This window comes from Notolepis coatsorum (assembly GCF_963971535.1).
Source record: "Notolepis coatsorum genome assembly, chromosome: 19".
Taxonomy (NCBI): Eukaryota; Metazoa; Chordata; class Actinopteri; order Aulopiformes; family Paralepididae; genus Notolepis; species Notolepis coatsorum.
In genome coordinates, this window is record NC_140183.1 from 6,622,244 (window position 1) to 6,639,803 (window position 17,560).

At 45.6% G+C, this 17,560-nt stretch overlaps 1 protein-coding gene across 1 annotated transcript in view; it reads right to left on the minus strand.

Annotated features, from left to right (window-relative positions):
- LOC311245911 (lysosomal-associated transmembrane protein 4B-like) overlaps nt 1-17,560 on the minus strand; it is a gene marked incomplete at both ends in the record, with an annotated part of 32,810 nt that overhangs the window by 11,709 nt on the left and 3,541 nt on the right. The window contains 3 exons of the mRNA XM_084335935.1: nt 551-649; nt 2,464-2,586; nt 6,983-7,056. Of these exons, the coding sequence (XP_084192061.1) occupies nt 551-649; nt 2,464-2,586; nt 6,983-7,056 (296 nt within the window). The remainder of the gene's footprint in view (nt 1-550; nt 650-2,463; nt 2,587-6,982; nt 7,057-17,560) is intronic.

The following is a 17,560-nucleotide window of genomic DNA, read 5'->3' on the forward strand; positions in this document are numbered from 1 at the left end:
CCTTTATTTATCCAGGAATGTCCCATTGAGATACAAGATCTCTTCTTCCAGGGAGTCCTGACCAACACGGCACACAACAAGTTTCAACATAAAACAGGAAAACAGGGCATTAAACAAAAAACATACAATTCAAATATAAATACAGAAGGCCATTTGTGCAGTGGCAAGGAGCATAATCAGATCAGCAATAGCATCAGGTAAGACAGTTACATGTTTCATAAAGGGCTAATCGTAGCATACCTTTAAAAGCAGGAAGTGCCTCTAGACAAAGTTTTACTTGCAGCGTATTCCATAAAAAGGGAGCATAGTGGGAGAATGCAGCTTTACCGAGCTCTGACTGCATCAAAGGAACATTTAAAAGCATCCCATTTGCTGCTCGTCTGGTGTTAAAAAAGCAAGTATAAAAGGACAGAAGTCTGGAGATATATAAGGGCAGCTTACCTAGCAATGACTTAAGGATAAAAATCAACATGTGTGATTGTCTTCTTTGGTACAGAGAGGACCATCCTAAGGACTGATACAAAGTGCAGTGGATTTAAATAGAGTTTACCTTGAAGCCCAGGATGCAGCTGATGAAGAGCAGCACGATGAGGACCAAGCACGCGTTACTCAGGGCCGCAATCTCCTCTCTGTAAGGGAAGTTGTCCGGCTGGAAGGAGACAGTAAGACAACAGTCGATGAGCAGCAGACCCTACACTCTGGGGGTAAACGTGGTTATAAAACTCTCCTTGGTCTGTCACCCGTGTAGTCTGTTCAAATGTGCACCTGCTGTGTACAACACCCGTTCTACAAATCTCATCCTGCTGGAAGTCCCCAAAACACACTCAGTAATTGGTCAGTTTACAAAAAGGTTTAAAATTGGACAATTGCATCTCCAAAAATCGCTTTCAGGGATACTATCATGGACATTTATACTGACACCTGTAACTGCTCCTAAACTAGCACCTGTAACTGCTCCTAAACTAGCACCTGTAACTGCTCCTAAACGAACACCTGTAACTGCTCCTAAACTAGCACCTGTAACTGCTCCTAAACTAGCACCTGTAACTGCTACTAAACTAGCACCTGTAACTGCTCCTAAACTAGCACCTGTAACTGCTCCTAAACTAACACCTGTAACTGCTCCTCAACTAGCACCTGTAACTGCTCCTAAACTAACACCTGTAACTGCTCCTAAACTAGCACCTGTAACTGCTCCTAAACTAGCACCTGTAACTGCTCCTAAACTAACACCTGTAACTGCTCCTCAACTAGCACCTGTAACTGCTCCTAAACTAACACCTGTAACTGCTCCTAAACTAGCACCTGTAACTGCTACTAAACTAACACCTGTAACTGCTCCTAAACTAACACCTGTAACTGCTTCTAAACTAGCACCTGTAACTGCTACTAAACTAGCACCTGTAACTGCTCCTAAACTAACACCTGTAACTGCTCCTAAACTAGCACCTGTAACTGCCTGCTGTGGCTGTTTTGTTCCGTTTGTCTCACCATGTTTTAACTTGTTTTCATCTTGTTCTGTTTTAACTGTATTTCTTTCACCCCTGCCCCCTGTCCCTCAACAGGCTGTGCCTTTCACCAGGTCCCCATTGTAAATAAGAATGTGTTCTGTTTTATTTGTCACATACGGTACACATAAAGTACATGTACATTACAGTGAAATGCTTGGTTGTGTATGAGCCCCCTGAGATTCATACCGTAAAAAGAATAAAGTCCAAACACAATACAAAACATAATATACAAACTAAAGTACAACCTAAAAAGTACAAAATACAAACAATGAGGTATAAAATGCAAACTTTTTTTTAAATGCAAAAATGCTAAAATGAGGTATGGATGTAGTGCACATCTTTTTGTAATAAATATATACAAATATGGTGTAGTGTTCAAAAGTGTTGAAAGTGAATGTTAAAGGTGAGTGTTTAAAGTGAGGGTCTTACAGCTGCCAAAAAGTTGATAGCGTCACGCTGGATTCAACCGGATAAAATGTGCCCGAAGGTATGGATTCTCACCTATCTCGATGTGATTTATCTAGAGATATCTACAGCACGAATTTTAGGTGTTAATGAAGCCAGCATAGCAGTCTGGGTAGCTGTGGTGGAGAAGATAAAGGAACGCACATAAATTTGGAGTTTTCTGATGTTGAATGAAGTAGTGGATGTATAGCCCACGTGGGGGTCCTGTGGGGGGGGGGGGGGGGGAGCGAGCAAGAGCCCATGGTATTGTATTTATTATTTTTATGTCTTTTAGTCTACTTTCATTCTGATTTAATTACTGGACTGTCATTATTGTTATTATTATTTCTGTTATTGTCCTGTGATTTATCGTTGATTATTACTGTTACTGTATTGTTTGTCTTGTTTCATGTAAAAAAAGGGAAAATAAAAAACATTATTCAAAAAAAATAAAAAATAGTGTTTAAAGTGAGCAAGTGTCACTATGGCCATTGATTGAGCTTCTCACCAGCTGCTGGATGTAGTCCTGGATGGTGTTGGGGTAGACCAGGATGCTGACAGCAACCAGGGCGTTCAGAGCAAAGTCAAACATCTGGTAGCAGAAGAAGGGAATGATCCAGGCTGCGTGGAGCTGCAACAGACAGGTTAGGTGTTAATCAAGCGGTAGCGTGTGCAGTACGAGAGGGAGGGCTACAACGTCATGGGTATTGGCACAGGTGTGTTATTGCTGTAATCGAGTGGATTTGAACCTGGGACCATAGGATCCTCGGGTGGCCGCACTAATCAGCTGAGCTAAAGGGTCAGACCCGTTAGCAGGTGCTGGTTGACTGTAGTTTACACTAACCAGCTGAGCTAAAGGGTCAGACCCGTTAGCAGGTGCTGGTTGACTGTAGTTTACACTAACCAGCTGAGCTAAAGGGTCAGACCCGTTAGCAGGTGCTGGTTGACTGTAGTTTACACTAACCAGCTTAGCTAAAGGGTCAGACACGTTGGCAGGTGCTGGTTGACTGCGACCGACTCGTTAGTAGTTTACACTAACCAGCTGAGCTAAAGGGTCAGATCCGTTAAACATAAATGCACAAGCTTTGGGTTTTGATACCATTTCTTGGTACTCCGCAAAGGAGGATAACACTTGTTACTTTGTAGCTAGTGTAGCAACCTGAATATGTCTGGCTATTATTCAGATTTGCTAACGTGATCTTTTGCATTCCCCGTGTTTACGAGGACGTTGTGGACATTTAACGTGCGGTTCTCTTTGATCATCCCTCCCTTAACTGGCTGCTCGTTGATCCTCCAAGGGAGACAGGATTACAAGTGCCGGCAGGCGGTGGTGGTGCTCGCGGGGCAGGAAGGATATCAAGAGAAGAAGAAATCGATCATCGCAAGGTGCAACGGGAGTGGCTTTCTCTTCGGCGTGGGACAGAGACGAGGACAGTCGTCCGCACCGGAGAGCACCAGTGAAGCGAGCGTGCGTGGAATATACTCTGCTACCAAACGGGTTATTCCAGAAATACATGCGATAGTTGAGCGGTTGATTAATGCGCCGGATAAAGGAATGGGCTTTGCTACAAAACGGGTTATCCCAGAAGTATATGCGGTAGCTTAGCGTTTGGCTAATGAGCCAGAGACACTGTGAAGGCTTCACCCGTCGAGGAGAGCTGAAGACCAGGTGATAGCCATTGGTCACCTCGCGGTAGCTGTGTATATAGGCGTCATAGTAGGAGGGTGCAATACGACCCGCAGTTTAGCTGTGTTCAGGCGAGCATTACAGTATTAGAACGCGCGACGAACCCCCTCTTCAGCCCAGCAGAGGACGCCACTACACTGCACACCCCTCCAGCCTCTTCAAGCCGTTGCCAACAGCACCTGCCCCAGCACCCACTCCGCCCGCTGGCTGTTATCGCGGGATCTCCGTCTGCCATCTTAGCACCCGGACTAGCGGTGCTGAGTTTGGGCCCACCATCTTGGATAAGTAGCAGTGTTCGGAGTGTTGAGACGTGTTCGGTAGACAGTACACTGTGTGGAGCGAGCTCTATAGAGTGAAGATAAACAGTGCTTTGAATGCACACTGGAGTAGCAGTGTAAAAGGGGTGCCCCAACCATTACAGCCGGCTTTATATAGGGGTTTATGTGCTAAATGTGGGCCCACTATTGATTTCTTTTGAGTGTAATAATATGTGTGTTCTTTTATCAAATTCCCATTGAACTCCTTTACCCTTTACCTGGTTCTCCCCTACCGCGAAGCGGAGCAGTAGATAACCCTTAAAGGGAAGAGGTTCTTACTGTGTCTGTAATAATAGAGAGAGCACAAGGTGCCCATTTTGGGAATAACTTTCCTCCATGTGTATTGTAGAGTGAGAGCACTAGGTGCCTGTGAGAACATAGCGTATACAAATAGTGAATTGAGTAATACCCATGTACCTTGAACCAGGCTATATAAAAGGAGATGTAAATGGGAGCACTGTGTGTGTCTGTTACTGAGTCTGTGTTTTAACCCTTTTTGCCCGGGTAATGCTCATCATTATTTAACCCTTTCCCCACCTCTGTCCATAATTCATTGTTAAAGGTCTCTACAGGTCATATAAGGAAGGGTACTGCTTTGGGGAGCGAAAACATTATCCATCTTACTGCCATCAGGTGTGGGAGGGCTAAGGAAGTATTGGGGGAAGTGGGGGTGTGTGGGGAGCTACTGCTGATCGCCCTGGAGGGCAATAAGGACCAGAGTACCATCCCTAGGTAAGTGAATCCTAGGCCCCATCCGCTCCTGCTTATCGACCTCCATTTCGACATTCCTGGCCTAAAGTCGGGGGTTCAGCTAGACTCAGCTCTGCTGCGTCCCTCTACCAGGTGGCCGTGTACAACCACTCCCATAAAGCAGGGATAATCCACCCTGCTACACTAGCAAGCAGAACATGTGTAGCAGTTACAATGCGACAGGTGGTTATAATATAGTGAATTAATGAAGGCCAACAAGGCGGAGTGATACCAGTAATGTAACAAGGTACTGCACTACTTTCTATATGGGCGGTTATACTATGCATGGTAGGAAAGTAATGTTTATATAATGTTTAATGTCTTGTATAACAACGTTTACAGAATTGAGGAAGGCTGATGTACAGTATCTGAGAGTAGAGGATGAAGCTGAGCTCTTAATACTTTGGGTGCCAAAAACGAGTTAAGTCGTTTCTGGGCCTAAGTCGTTCAGTGCCAAAAACGACTTAAGTCGTTTCTGGGTAGTTTTTCCTTTTTTTCAATATTTTTATTCATTATCCACCCAGGGAGCCTGTTGTTACCATATGGAATGAGTCTGAGGTCCCCAAGGTGCAATACCGGCCGTATCCCGCTAGACGGCCGTATTGAGCACCCTTTGTAACCTTGTATTTTCCCCTGTGGGACGGCCAAATGTCTCAGGTTAAATTTTTCTTTGTCGGCCGAGGCAAGCGGTGGTCCCGGTTCCATTGACACGCGTCAAATATCCCCGATCGATATGTTGTTGTGGATTATGCCGTGGGCCAAATGGACATTGGATGTACCAGATGGCGATCAAACAATAGACCTATCTCAAACCCTGCCCTCTTTTCTTGATCCTCCAATCACAACTGTCGCTTACCTCGGACAAACTTTGCTTGTCCGAGGTAAGCGACAGTTGTGATTGGAGGATCAAGAAAAGAGGGCAGGGTTTGAGATAGGTCCATTGGAATATTATTTTTGGAATACTCCCGATCACAGGTAAGAACGATCTGACGTAAATTTTTGCTTGATCCTGCAATGCTTTCATACCGATCGGGCTGATAACCGTTTTTAGTGTTCAATACGAATGCCGTTACTGACAATCAAATAATCAGAAACGCCCCCCCCCCCCCCCCCCTTTCATGCATTCATGATGGACATAATACCTATGATATAGGCAAGAAATGGCACTGTCTATAGTGGAATTGACGTGTAGGGCTATAACTCAGCATTTCATGAATTACCCTAGACCACTTGAAAACCATACTTATATTCACCACGGTATAACACGGGAACGTATGGATGGAAAAATTATCTCTTTTTCACATATTGAACGATAGATAGGTGATGTCAAATGGGCCATAGTATTGTATCCATAGCTATATTATAGAATATAGTTATAGCTCTACAAACAAGGTGACGGATCCCTATCTATCTAGTGGTGGCGTCGCTACAGACGGCTTCGTCTAATGGCTGGCACTGAAAGTGTTAAAACAGCAGTCTGGGCATAAATCAGGCACTTAGGGGAGTTCTCACGAGAGCCTTCCCACTGGGGGTCAGACCCCGACACCAAGCCTATAAATCACGGCTGCTTCCGGTGTTTTGGCTCGTCGTGACTCTAATGGGGATGTTTAGTCTCATCCTGGGACTCCAGCTCACAGAAGAAGTATAGTACTACTATCCATGGCCCATCCATACTTTAACAAACATTACCGAAACAGTAAATCATCATTTGAAAGGAATTATTGAGACTGATCAATTGGTCAATTGCAACATATATATATATATGCCACAGAGCAGCGTACCTTGTATGCTCCATAGGTGGCCATGCCACAGATCAGCTTACCTTGTATGCACCATAGGTTGCCATGCCACAGATCAGCTTACCTTGTATGCTCCATAGGTTGCCATGCCACAGATCAGCTTACCTTGTATGCACCATAGGTGGCCATGCCACAGAGCAGCGTACCTTGTATGCTCCATAGGTTGCCATGCCACAGATCAGCTTACCTTGTATGCTCCATAGGTGGCCATGCCACAGATCAGCTTACCTTGTATGCTCCATAGGTGGCCATGCCACAGATCAGCTTACCTTGTATGCTCCATAGGTTGCCATGCCACAGATCAGCTTACCTTGTATGCTCCATAGGTTGCCATGCCACAGATCAGCTTACCTTGTATGCACCATAGGTGGCCATGCCACAGAGCAGCGTACCTTGTATGCTCCATAGGTGGCCATGCCACAGAGCAGCGTACCTTGTATGCACCATAGGTGGCCATGCCACAGAGCAGCGTACCTTGTATGCACCATAGGTTGCCATGCCACAGATCAGTATCATCAGCAGGGAGACGGCAGAGGCGATGCACATATCTGGAACAAACACAAGTGTTCAAAACACACATTCAATACAAAGCAGGTGTAAAATGCTTACAATTAAGACACTACTGGTAGCCAGTAACTGAGTAAGGAAACAATAACTAGAACATGGCATGAAGAGGACCCACCTACAAAGGAACAGTGGCTGGGGGTCGTAGAGGACATTTATGAGATGGAGAGACTTACACAAACTGGCTTTTATGATACTCTGGATGTGTGCTTAGCTGGAGCTGAGGATGCGGAAAAAATTCTTATTGGGGATTGGAACACGGACGGATATGCAACAAAAAGATGCACCCGTCTTCAAATCCTTCAATAGGTTTTGTGATCTGCACGGCCTCAGCCAACTAATCACCCAACCCACAAGGATATGTGAATCAACTCAGACTACCATTGACCTCATACTGACTTCTGACAAGTCCAAGATCTCCAATAAAGGGGTTATAGCATGTGTGTTAAGTGATCATTATATGATATTCTGTACCCGCAAAAAGCTAAAACTAAAGGCTGGCTGTCACAAAACAGTCACATCTAGAGACCTCAAAACCTACTCTAGCGAGGCCTTTAACCTTGAACTGGAGAGTCTGGACTGGTCAGATGAACTCAATGGTACACTGGTTGAAGAAACTTGGCTTGGCTTCAAAACCAAATTTTCATCAATACTAAACAACAGGTACCCCAGGTGGTAAGAGCCGGCAACTGCACCTCCTCATCCATCACGCTCAACATAGGGGCCCCCCAGGGCTGTGTTCTGAGCCCCCTCCTCTACTCCCTGTACACACATGACTGCGTAGCACAGCGGAACAACAACACCATCATCAAATTTGCTGATGACACAGTAGTGGTGGGCCTGATCTCTGCCAACGACGAAAGGGCCTACCTGGAAGAGGTAGAGAACCTGTCACAGTGGTGTCAGGAGAACTGCCTCTCCCTGAACGTCAGCAAAACAAAAGAGATGATTGTGGACTTCAGGAGGTCGGGGGTCAAGGACTACAGCCCCCTCAGCATCGACGGGGCACCGGTTGAGAGAGTGAACAGTTTCAAGTACCTCGGAGCCCACATATCCGAGGACTTGACATGGACCACACACATTGACAGTGTTGTGAAGAAGGCACGACAACGCCTCTACTTCCTCAGGCGCCTAAGGAAGTTCCAAGTCAGTCAGAAGATCCTTAGGAACTTCTACTCATGTACAATAGAGAGCATCCTGACCGGCAACATCACCTCCTGGTTTGGGAATAGCACTGCACAAGACCGTAGCAGACTACAAAGAGTGACACGTTCAGCCGAATGCACAATTGGAGGGGGGCTTCCCACCCTCCAGAACATTTACAACAAGCGGTGCAAGGGGAAGGCTAAGAGAATTATTAAGGACTCGAGCCACCCGAACAACTGCCTCTTTGAACTGCTGCGGTCAGGCAAGCGATACCGGAGTCTTAAGGCGAGCACAGAAAGACTCAGAAGAAGCTTCTATCCCCAGGCCATCAGGCTGCTAAACGAACAATAATCGCTAAACGAACAATAATCACTATGCAACAACCATCAAATGCACACAGCACACACACCCACACGCACACACTCACTCAAACAAACAACACACTGCAGCACCCACTCTCCACACTTTAGATCACACAAACACACTTACACTTTATATTTATTGATAAAGGATTTGCACTACAACTCGTACACCTACTGTGAATTGTACCTAAATTGCACCTCGTCCCATTTCTCCATTTCTGCCTTGCACTATATAGTATTGTATATTAGTACACTGCACAGTATTGTATATTGTATGATAACTACGTCTATTCTGCATCGAACATTGTACATATGTCTAAACTGAACACTGTGACCTCTTTTTTTTACTTCTAATTTTACTATGTTTTTATTTCATACTTATCTTGTCTTGCACAGTCTCTGGAGCGCAACAGTAAGAAGCATTTTGTACAAAAGTATTCTGTACTTCTGTATGACAACTATTAAAGAAACTTGAAACTTGAAACAACATGGCCCCCCTAAGAACCACCAGGGTAAAAAATCGCGCTGAGCCATGGATGCACACTGAAATACTGACCGCTATGAAAGCCAGAGACAAAAAATGCTCTGAGTTTCGTAAAAGCCAGTCAAAGCTTACCAAAAGCACGAGCAGTGAACTCCAAGACCACGTGACTGAACTCAAACTAGAAAGAAACAGACTAAGAAATGACGTAAACTCCATGATCAAAACTGCTAAAAAAAAATTCATCAATGACAAAACCGAGGAAAACTAAAATAAACCACGTGAACTTTGGAAATTACTCAACAATCAACTAGGCTGCAGTAAAAAACTTAAAACCAGGTTCTCAAACATAAACATAAAGACGGACAACACGCTCATCACAGACAAGCTGGATGTAGCCAATTACTTAAACACTTTCTTCACAAACATAGCCACAACACTGGTAAACAAACTACCCTCCCACTCAGGGCAGTATGGGGTAGAACACATAGTAGCATACTACAAGAACCTAGGCGTCCACAAAGACGACTTCAAACTGGAAATGGTAACTACAGATGAGGTACTCAAAAAACTGAGCGCCCTCCAACCAAACAAGGCCACTGGCCATGACAACATCCCCTCCAAATTCCTCAGAGACTCAGCAGCAGCCATCACCCCAGTCATCACACACATAATAAACCTCTCCATAAAACAGGGACACGTCCCCAAGGACTTCAAAATTGCGAGAGTAACACCCCTGCACAAAAAGGGCAGCAAATTAGACCCGGGTAACTACCGCCCTGTTTCTATCCTTACATCCATCTCGAAAGTCATGGAAAAAATAGTATACGAACAGATCGAAAAGTACCTCGCGGAAAAAAATCTAATCTACGAATTCCAATCTGGCTTCAGAACATCCCACTCCACGGACACATGCCTTCTCTATTTGAACGACCACATCAAACAAGAGGTGGACGCGGGCAAATACTGCGGCATGGTCATGCTGGACCTACAAAAGGCCTTCGACACTGTCAATCACACCATTCTGATTGACAAGCTAAAAGCAATTGGTTTTGATAGTTTATCAGTGAGCTGGATACAATCCTACCTGGAGGGGAGGGAACAGATGGTGGAAGTAAACGGTACCCTATCCCCCCCCCCTCACAGTGAGCTGTGGTGTTCCACAAGGAAGCATACTAGGACCGCTACTATTCCTAATTTATGCAAATGACATGTCGTCAGCTTGTGACTGCAACTTGTTCCTGTTTGCGGACGACTCAGCCCTGCTGGTCTCTGACAAGAACAAGTTACAGGTTGAAAAAGCCCTCAGCTCGGAACTAGGCAAAATCTGCATATGGCTCGCCGACAACAAACTATCATTACACATGGGCAAAACAGAGTCCATTCTCTTCGGTTCAAATAACAAACTCAGCAAGACCGACGGCTTCTCGGTTGCAGTGGGTGACAATATTATCACAAGGAAAGATGAAATTACCTACCTGGGTTCCATCCTAGAGGCTAATCTTTCCTGTGACAAAATGGCATCCAATGTAATAAAAAAAGTCAACCAACGAACGCGATTCTTGTACCGGATCTCCTCTCTGGTAAACAAGAATACCCTGAAGACTCTAGCAGGAGCACTCATTCAAGGGTACTACGACTATGCTTGCACCTCATGGTACCAAAGCACCTCAAAGGCACTAAAAACCAAATTACAAACATCTCAAAACAAGCTAGTCAGACTACTGCTTGACCTAACTCCTAGAACCCACCTCACCCCTGCCCACTTTGACAACCTAGGATGGCTTAGAGTAGACGACAGAGTACAGCAACTTGCAATGGGCCTGGTCTACAAGATACACTACGCGACCAAGGTACCCATGTACATGTCAAAATACTTCCCAAAGGTCAGTGAATACCACGATCACAACACCAGAGGGAGCTCCACAAATCATGTAAAACCCAGATTCGGCTCAAACAAGGGACTAAACACGTTTCGCAATTATGCCACATCAATGTGGAACGCCCTACCTAAAGCTGTAAAGGAATGTGAATCACTACCCACTTTCAAAAACACTCTAAAAAAACACCTACGTGAGACTGCAATTCGAAACTGGCCCCTACAAATGTCCTAACCTAGTTGTACAGTAAATGACCAAGTAAGGCTTTGTCAGTATTCCAATGTACAGTGTAAAATGTGTGTGTGTCCCCTACCCAACCCCCCCCCCCCCCCCCCACCTCCAATGTACAGCCCTCACCCAACCAAAGTGGGGTCAAAGTGGGAAAAGTGGGAGGAATACAGGAGGAATACGGGAGGAAAGGGAACGACAGAATGGGAAATCAAAATGTAAATAGCTCAATGTCCCCATGTCACTGTATTGTTGTATAGTTTTATGTTTTGTTTTGTTTCAGTTTCCTGTTTAAATGTTGTAAGTTGAATAATGTTAATAAAAATGTAAGTAAAAAAAATAAAAGAAATAAAAAATGCTTACAATTAATTAACTAGTTAAATTGAAACACCGGTCTGCCAGGCCAGGACCTGAGAGTCCGGATGGCAGCTGTATGAAGCACCGCTCTGCCAGGACCTCAGCTCACCTCAGTCACATCAGCCTAGACCCACATCATCACGTCATCCTGTTACATAACGATGGACTCCACCACTATATAAAGCTTGAGGCTCCGCTATTAGGGAACAAATTCAATTCAACAAGCAAATCTATCTCAATGTGTTCAATGTTTCACTGACTGAAATCATAACACAAATGTATACTCCGAATTCACACTTTAATATTCCGTACGTCACACAGTCTGAATCATTGCGTCCTTTAAACAGTTACATAACCCAGCACAAAGAACAGATGTGCGTTCAAGGCAGTGGGATATCTCTTTCCCGGGGCGTGATTATACTCAAAATGTCACGTGGGTTTACAGAACCAGGCCACTGTCAGGCCGTGATGAAATAAAGAGAGCTTATCTGGAAGGATGGCTATGGCCACGAAAACAACAGTTGTGATTGGGATTTGAGATAGGTCAATTGCAACATATAAATATATATTATATAGGACTAATGGTGGTAGAAGAATGTGGACAGGAAGCAGCAACAGACAGGAAGCAGCGACAGACAGGAAGCAGAAACAGACATGTGGACAGGAAGCAGCGACAGACATGTGGACAGGAAGCAGCAACAGACATGTGGACAGGAAGCAGCGACAGACAGGAAGCAGCGACAGACATGTGGACAGGAAGCAGAAACAGACATGTGGACAGGAAGCAGCAACAGACAGGAAGCAGCGACAGACAGGAAGCAGAAACAGACATGTGGACAGGAAGCAGCAACATACAGGAAGCAGCGACAGACAGGAAGCAGAAACAGACAGAAAGCAGCAACAGACAGGAAGCAGAAACAGACAGGAAGCAGAAACAGACATGTGGACAGGAAGCAGCAACAGACAGGAAGCAGAAACAGACATGTGGACAGGAAGCAACAACAGACATGTGGACAGGAAGCAGCGACAGACAGGAAGCAGCAACAGACATGTGGACAGGAAGCAGCAACAGACAGGAAGCAGCAACAGACATGTGGACAGGAAGCAGCAACAGACATGTGGACAGGAAGCAGCGACAGACATGTTGAGTGCATACTGTAGTAATAAAGACATATTAGTATAGTAGGAAGAGTGCATGATAGTATAAGACAGCAGTAAGAAGGTTATTTTTCTTTACTTTTTTTTTTAGATATTAATTGAAGAAGTGTCAACGGCAGAAAATTGGTCGTGTTTCGGCTGCTGTCCTGACTGTGGTGGGAAGTTCGTTCCACCATTGTGGAGCGAGGACTGAGAATAGCCGGCTTCTCTTTGATGACCCTCCCGGAGCTCGGATAGGAGTAGGTCTGAGGCGGCCAGAGGATGTAGAGCCCCCAAAAGTCAGAAAATAAAACTACAGACATCACAAAACAAGCTAATCAGGGTAATACTAAGGCTACCTGCCCGAACCCACCTTGACCCATCACACTTTGAGAACATGAGATGGCTAAAGGTGGAAGACAGAGTCAACCAAATAGGGATGTGCCTAGTTCACAAAATCGTGCACGGGGTAGTGCCAGTGTACTTCAACAACTACTTCAACCGAATCAGGGACACCCATGCATACCCAACTAGGCGTAGCTCAACTGACTTTGTGCCAGTCAGATTCAGGAGCTGTATGGGTAAGGAGTCATTTTTGTATTCAGCAGCTGTCTATTGGAACAGTCTGCCCAGTGACCTGAAAACCGTAGTCAATGCTGTTAGATTCAAGTCCAGCCTGAAGACATGGCTCAAAAGGGACTATAATTAACCTAGACACTCAGCAAAAAGGCACCCTTGCATGTTTATGAGTCTGTTATGTATATAAATGGTAAATGGTATTGTGTGATGTGTTGTGATGTCATGTCTGTATGATGCATGAAGCATCTCGTTCCCCCACCCCCCTACAAGGACCACAATGGAAATAAGCTCTGAGCTTTTTTGTGTTCATCCTTGGCAGTATCTCCTGACTGTGCTTTCTGTCACATGTTATTTTTATATTGTCAAATAAAGTCATTCATTCATTCATTCACTTACACCCTCTCACACACCCCTACATACATAAATAAGACACTACAAAAAAAGGTCACTTTAAAAGACTACTGTATACATCTTTGCACATATTATTTTATATTCTAAATCCACTGTATATTTGTATAGTATTATTACTTTTTACGTTTAGTACTGTATTTTATTCGTATTATAATTTTTTGGTCTATCATGTCTATTTTGTATTTTATTGTTTGTATTTTTGCACAATCAAGGCGGGCATGACCACCTACATTTCACTGCATGTCTCGTGTATGTATAAATAGATATAATAAAACTCTTGAATCTTGACGGTGTGTAGTTAGAGACCATTCCTACTATTCCTACTGTGTGTTATTAGGCTACGGACAGGCCTGGTAGAACACCGTTATGAATGATTTACCAGGTTAACGGTCTAGCGGCTGTGGGGGTGTGAAGCTGTGGAGCTTTTCATATTATTTTATGATGTGGGAGTGAGTGGAGAGTAGGAGTGAGCGGAGAGTAGGAGTGAGCAGAGAGTAGGAGTGAGCAGAGAGTAGGAGTGAGCGGAGAGTAGGAGTGAGCAGAGAGCAGAGAGTGAGCGGAGAGTAGGAGTGAGCGGAGAGTAGGAGTGAGCAGAGAGTAGGAGTGAGCGGAGAGTAGGAGTGAGCGGAGAGTAGGAGTGAGCAGAGAGTAGGAGTGAGTGGAGAGTAGGAGTGAGCAGAGAGTGGGAGTGAGCGGAGAGTAGGAGTGAGCAGAGAGTAGGAGTGAGCGGAGAGTAGGAGTGAGCAGAGAGTGGGAGTGAGCGGAGAGTAGGAGTGAGCAGAGAGTAGGAGTGAGCAGAGAGTAGGAGTGAGCAGAGAGTAGGAGTGAGCAGAGAGTAGGAGTGAGCAGAGAGTAGGAGTGAGCGGAGAGTAGGAGTGAGAGGAGAGTAGGAGTGAGCGGAGAGTAGGAGTGAGCAGAGAGTAGGAGTGAGCGGAGAGTAGGAGTGAGCAGAGAGTAGGAGTGAGCGGAGGGTAGGAGTGAGCAGAGAGTAGGAGTGAGCGGAGAGTAGGAGTGAGAGGAGAGTAGGAGTGAGCGGAGGGTAGGAGTGAGCAGAGAGTAGGAGTGAGCGGAGAGTAGGAGTGAGCGGAGAGTAGGAGTGAGCAGAGAGTAGGAGTGAGCGGAGAGTAGGAGTGAGCAGAGAGTAGGAGTGAGAGGAGAGTAAAAGTGAGCAGAGAGTAGGAGTGAGCGGAGAGTAGGAGTGAGCAGAGAGTAGGAGTGAGCGGAGAGTAGGAGTGAGCAGAGAGTAGGAGTGAGCGGAGAGTAGGAGTGAGCGGAGAGTAGGAGTGAGCAGAGAGTAGGAGTGAGCAGAGAGTAGGAGTGAGCGGAGAGTAGGAGTGAGCAGAGAGTAGGAGTGAGCGGAGAGTAGGAGTGAGCGGAGAGTAGGAGTGAGCGGAGAGTAGGAGTGAGCAGAGAGTAGGAGTGAGCGGAGAGTAGGAGTGAGCAGAGAGTAGGAGTGAGTGGAGAGTGGGAGTGAGCAGAGAGTAGGAGTGAGCAGAGAGTAGGAGTGAGTGGAGAGTGGGAGTGAGCAGAGAGTAGGAGTGAGCAGAGAGTAGGAGTGAGCGGAGAGTAGGAGTGAGCAGAGAGTAGGAGTGAGCAGAGAGTAGGAGTGATCGGAGAGTAGGAGTGAGCGGAGAGTAGGAGTGAGCGGAGAGTGGGAGTGAGCAGAGAGTAGGAGTGAGCAGAGAGTAGGAGTGAGCGGAGAGTAGGAGTGAGCGGAGAGTAGGAGTGAGCGGAGAGTAGGAGTGAGCAGAGAGTAGGAGTGAGCAGAGAGTAGGAGTAAGCAAAAGGTTAACCCGGCGACCGTCGGTTGTGTGATAGTAAAGGGTTAACCTTCTGTCGTGTGGCAGTGAAAGGGTTAATGTAAAGTGTATAGACCCGCTACAGGCTACTTACTGGAGTCTTGTCTGTTGGGAGTGTGATGTAAAGCGTATTATACAATGGCATGCAAATTTCTCGATTCTGATTGGCTAAAACAGTCAAGTTACACATGGTTATTTGTCATAACTCCACGCTCTTGGTCCTAGAACCCGCCCACAACCGAATTACGATCAATCCGCCAGTCGTGGATTTAGAAGTGAAAGCAAGATGACGGACAATAACCTTACGAATGAATATGTTGACAGCGTCATAACGACTAAATCAAAAACGATTCTGTCACGGCGAATGTGTTCGTTTCTTACACAATGTTGGATTATGTAATTGGTGGGTCATGAGTCATTGTGGAACAAAATAAATATCGCGCAAATTGATTGATTGATTGATTAATTGCACATTTTATTACTGTCCGCCTTGTTTCCAACTGGTTAAGCTTGGCGACTCTTTCGAAGTCGCTCTCTTTCGAAGTTGGTTATGCTTAGAGTTTATCTTTAGAGCAGGGCGATAGACCACCAGCCCTGATTCCAAACTCTAAGCATAACCAACTTCGAAAGAGAGGGACTTCGAAAGAGTCACCAAGCTTAACCAGTTGGAAACAAGGCGGACAGTAATAAAATTAGCAATCAATCAATCAATCAATCAATCAATTCAATAACCCACGCTCACTTAAAACAGTGCACCTCCCAGCTGCTTCTATAGAAAGTAGGTTTAGAAAAAAAAGAATTCCCTCCTATAGGGCAAAGAAAACTTTTTTTTTTGTTTTGTTTTACCTACTTTCTATAGAAGCATCTAATAATGGGGCGGCTACGTGGCGTAGTGGGCAAGGCGCTCGCCACGAAATCTGGAGACGCTGGGCTTGCCTGTTCGAGCCCAGCGCTCCACATTTGCTTTCAGTTTAGCTGGTCGTCCGTACTAATACACATTGGCCGTATTAGGGGGTGGGAAACTGATGGGTGGGGATCGGGCGTTGTGGACAGCGACTCCTACAGGTCGGTTGGTGCACCTGCGCAGTAGAATCAGGAAGTGTCGGGGGCAGCGTGAGCCTCCCACGCGTTACTCCTCGCCACTGAGAGATCGAGCTGCGCAGGTGAAAAGATGGGACTGCTGTTACCTCAAGTACCGGAGGGGACTTGCAGGGGTGCAGTCGTAATATGGGCGAAGGCCAAACGCCCGCGTGCACGCGCATACATGTTCCCTCGGTTGCGCACAGAACAGATGATATCCTTCCAGTCGGGAGATTAAGCAACCCCCCACCACACCTACAGGGCTTGTATTTGGTTGTCGGTATCCTATTATTATGCAAAGTCTAGGACCGGTGATAAGTGCCGGCGGCCGGGGTATACGGCGCGACGAGTCATTTTTGTGTCGTCGCGCCGGCACTTATCACCTAGACTTTGCATAATAATAGGATGCACGCACTTCGGCCTCAGTGACGAAGCCCAAACGTTGTTTGTCCGCGTATGCCCAGCACTGCACCCCTGGGGACTTGTGCTATGTATGACTTAGTCCACATTGCAGCCGGCTTGTGGGAGGCAAGAAACAGCGTTCGTGACAGGGGAGGGTTGAATTGGATGATACGAAATTGGGATGGGAGAAAATATAGAAAATGGGAGAAAAAGTGGATAAAAAAAAGAAGCATCTAATAATGAAGTTCTATAGAAAGTAGGTTAATTTGTTAGTTTGTTGGATGTCTTAGTTGAAAGACAGTTGGATGTGTTAGTTTGTTGGATGTCTTAGTTGAAAGACAGTTGGATGTGTTAGTTTGTTGGATGTCTTAGTTGAAAGACAGTTGGATGTGTTAGTTTGTTGGATGTCTTAGTTGAGAGACAATTGGATGTGTTAGTTTGTTGGATGTGTTACTGAGAACAGCTGGATGCACTTCCGAGCTGCTTCCACATGAAGGCAACTTCTCTCTTTTTTTTTTTGGGAACTACTTTTTCTGCGGATGGTTGTCAATAAATCTTCAATTAATGTGTGTTTATAGGGCGGCTAGGTGGTGCAGTGGGCAATGTGCTCACCACCAATGCAGGAG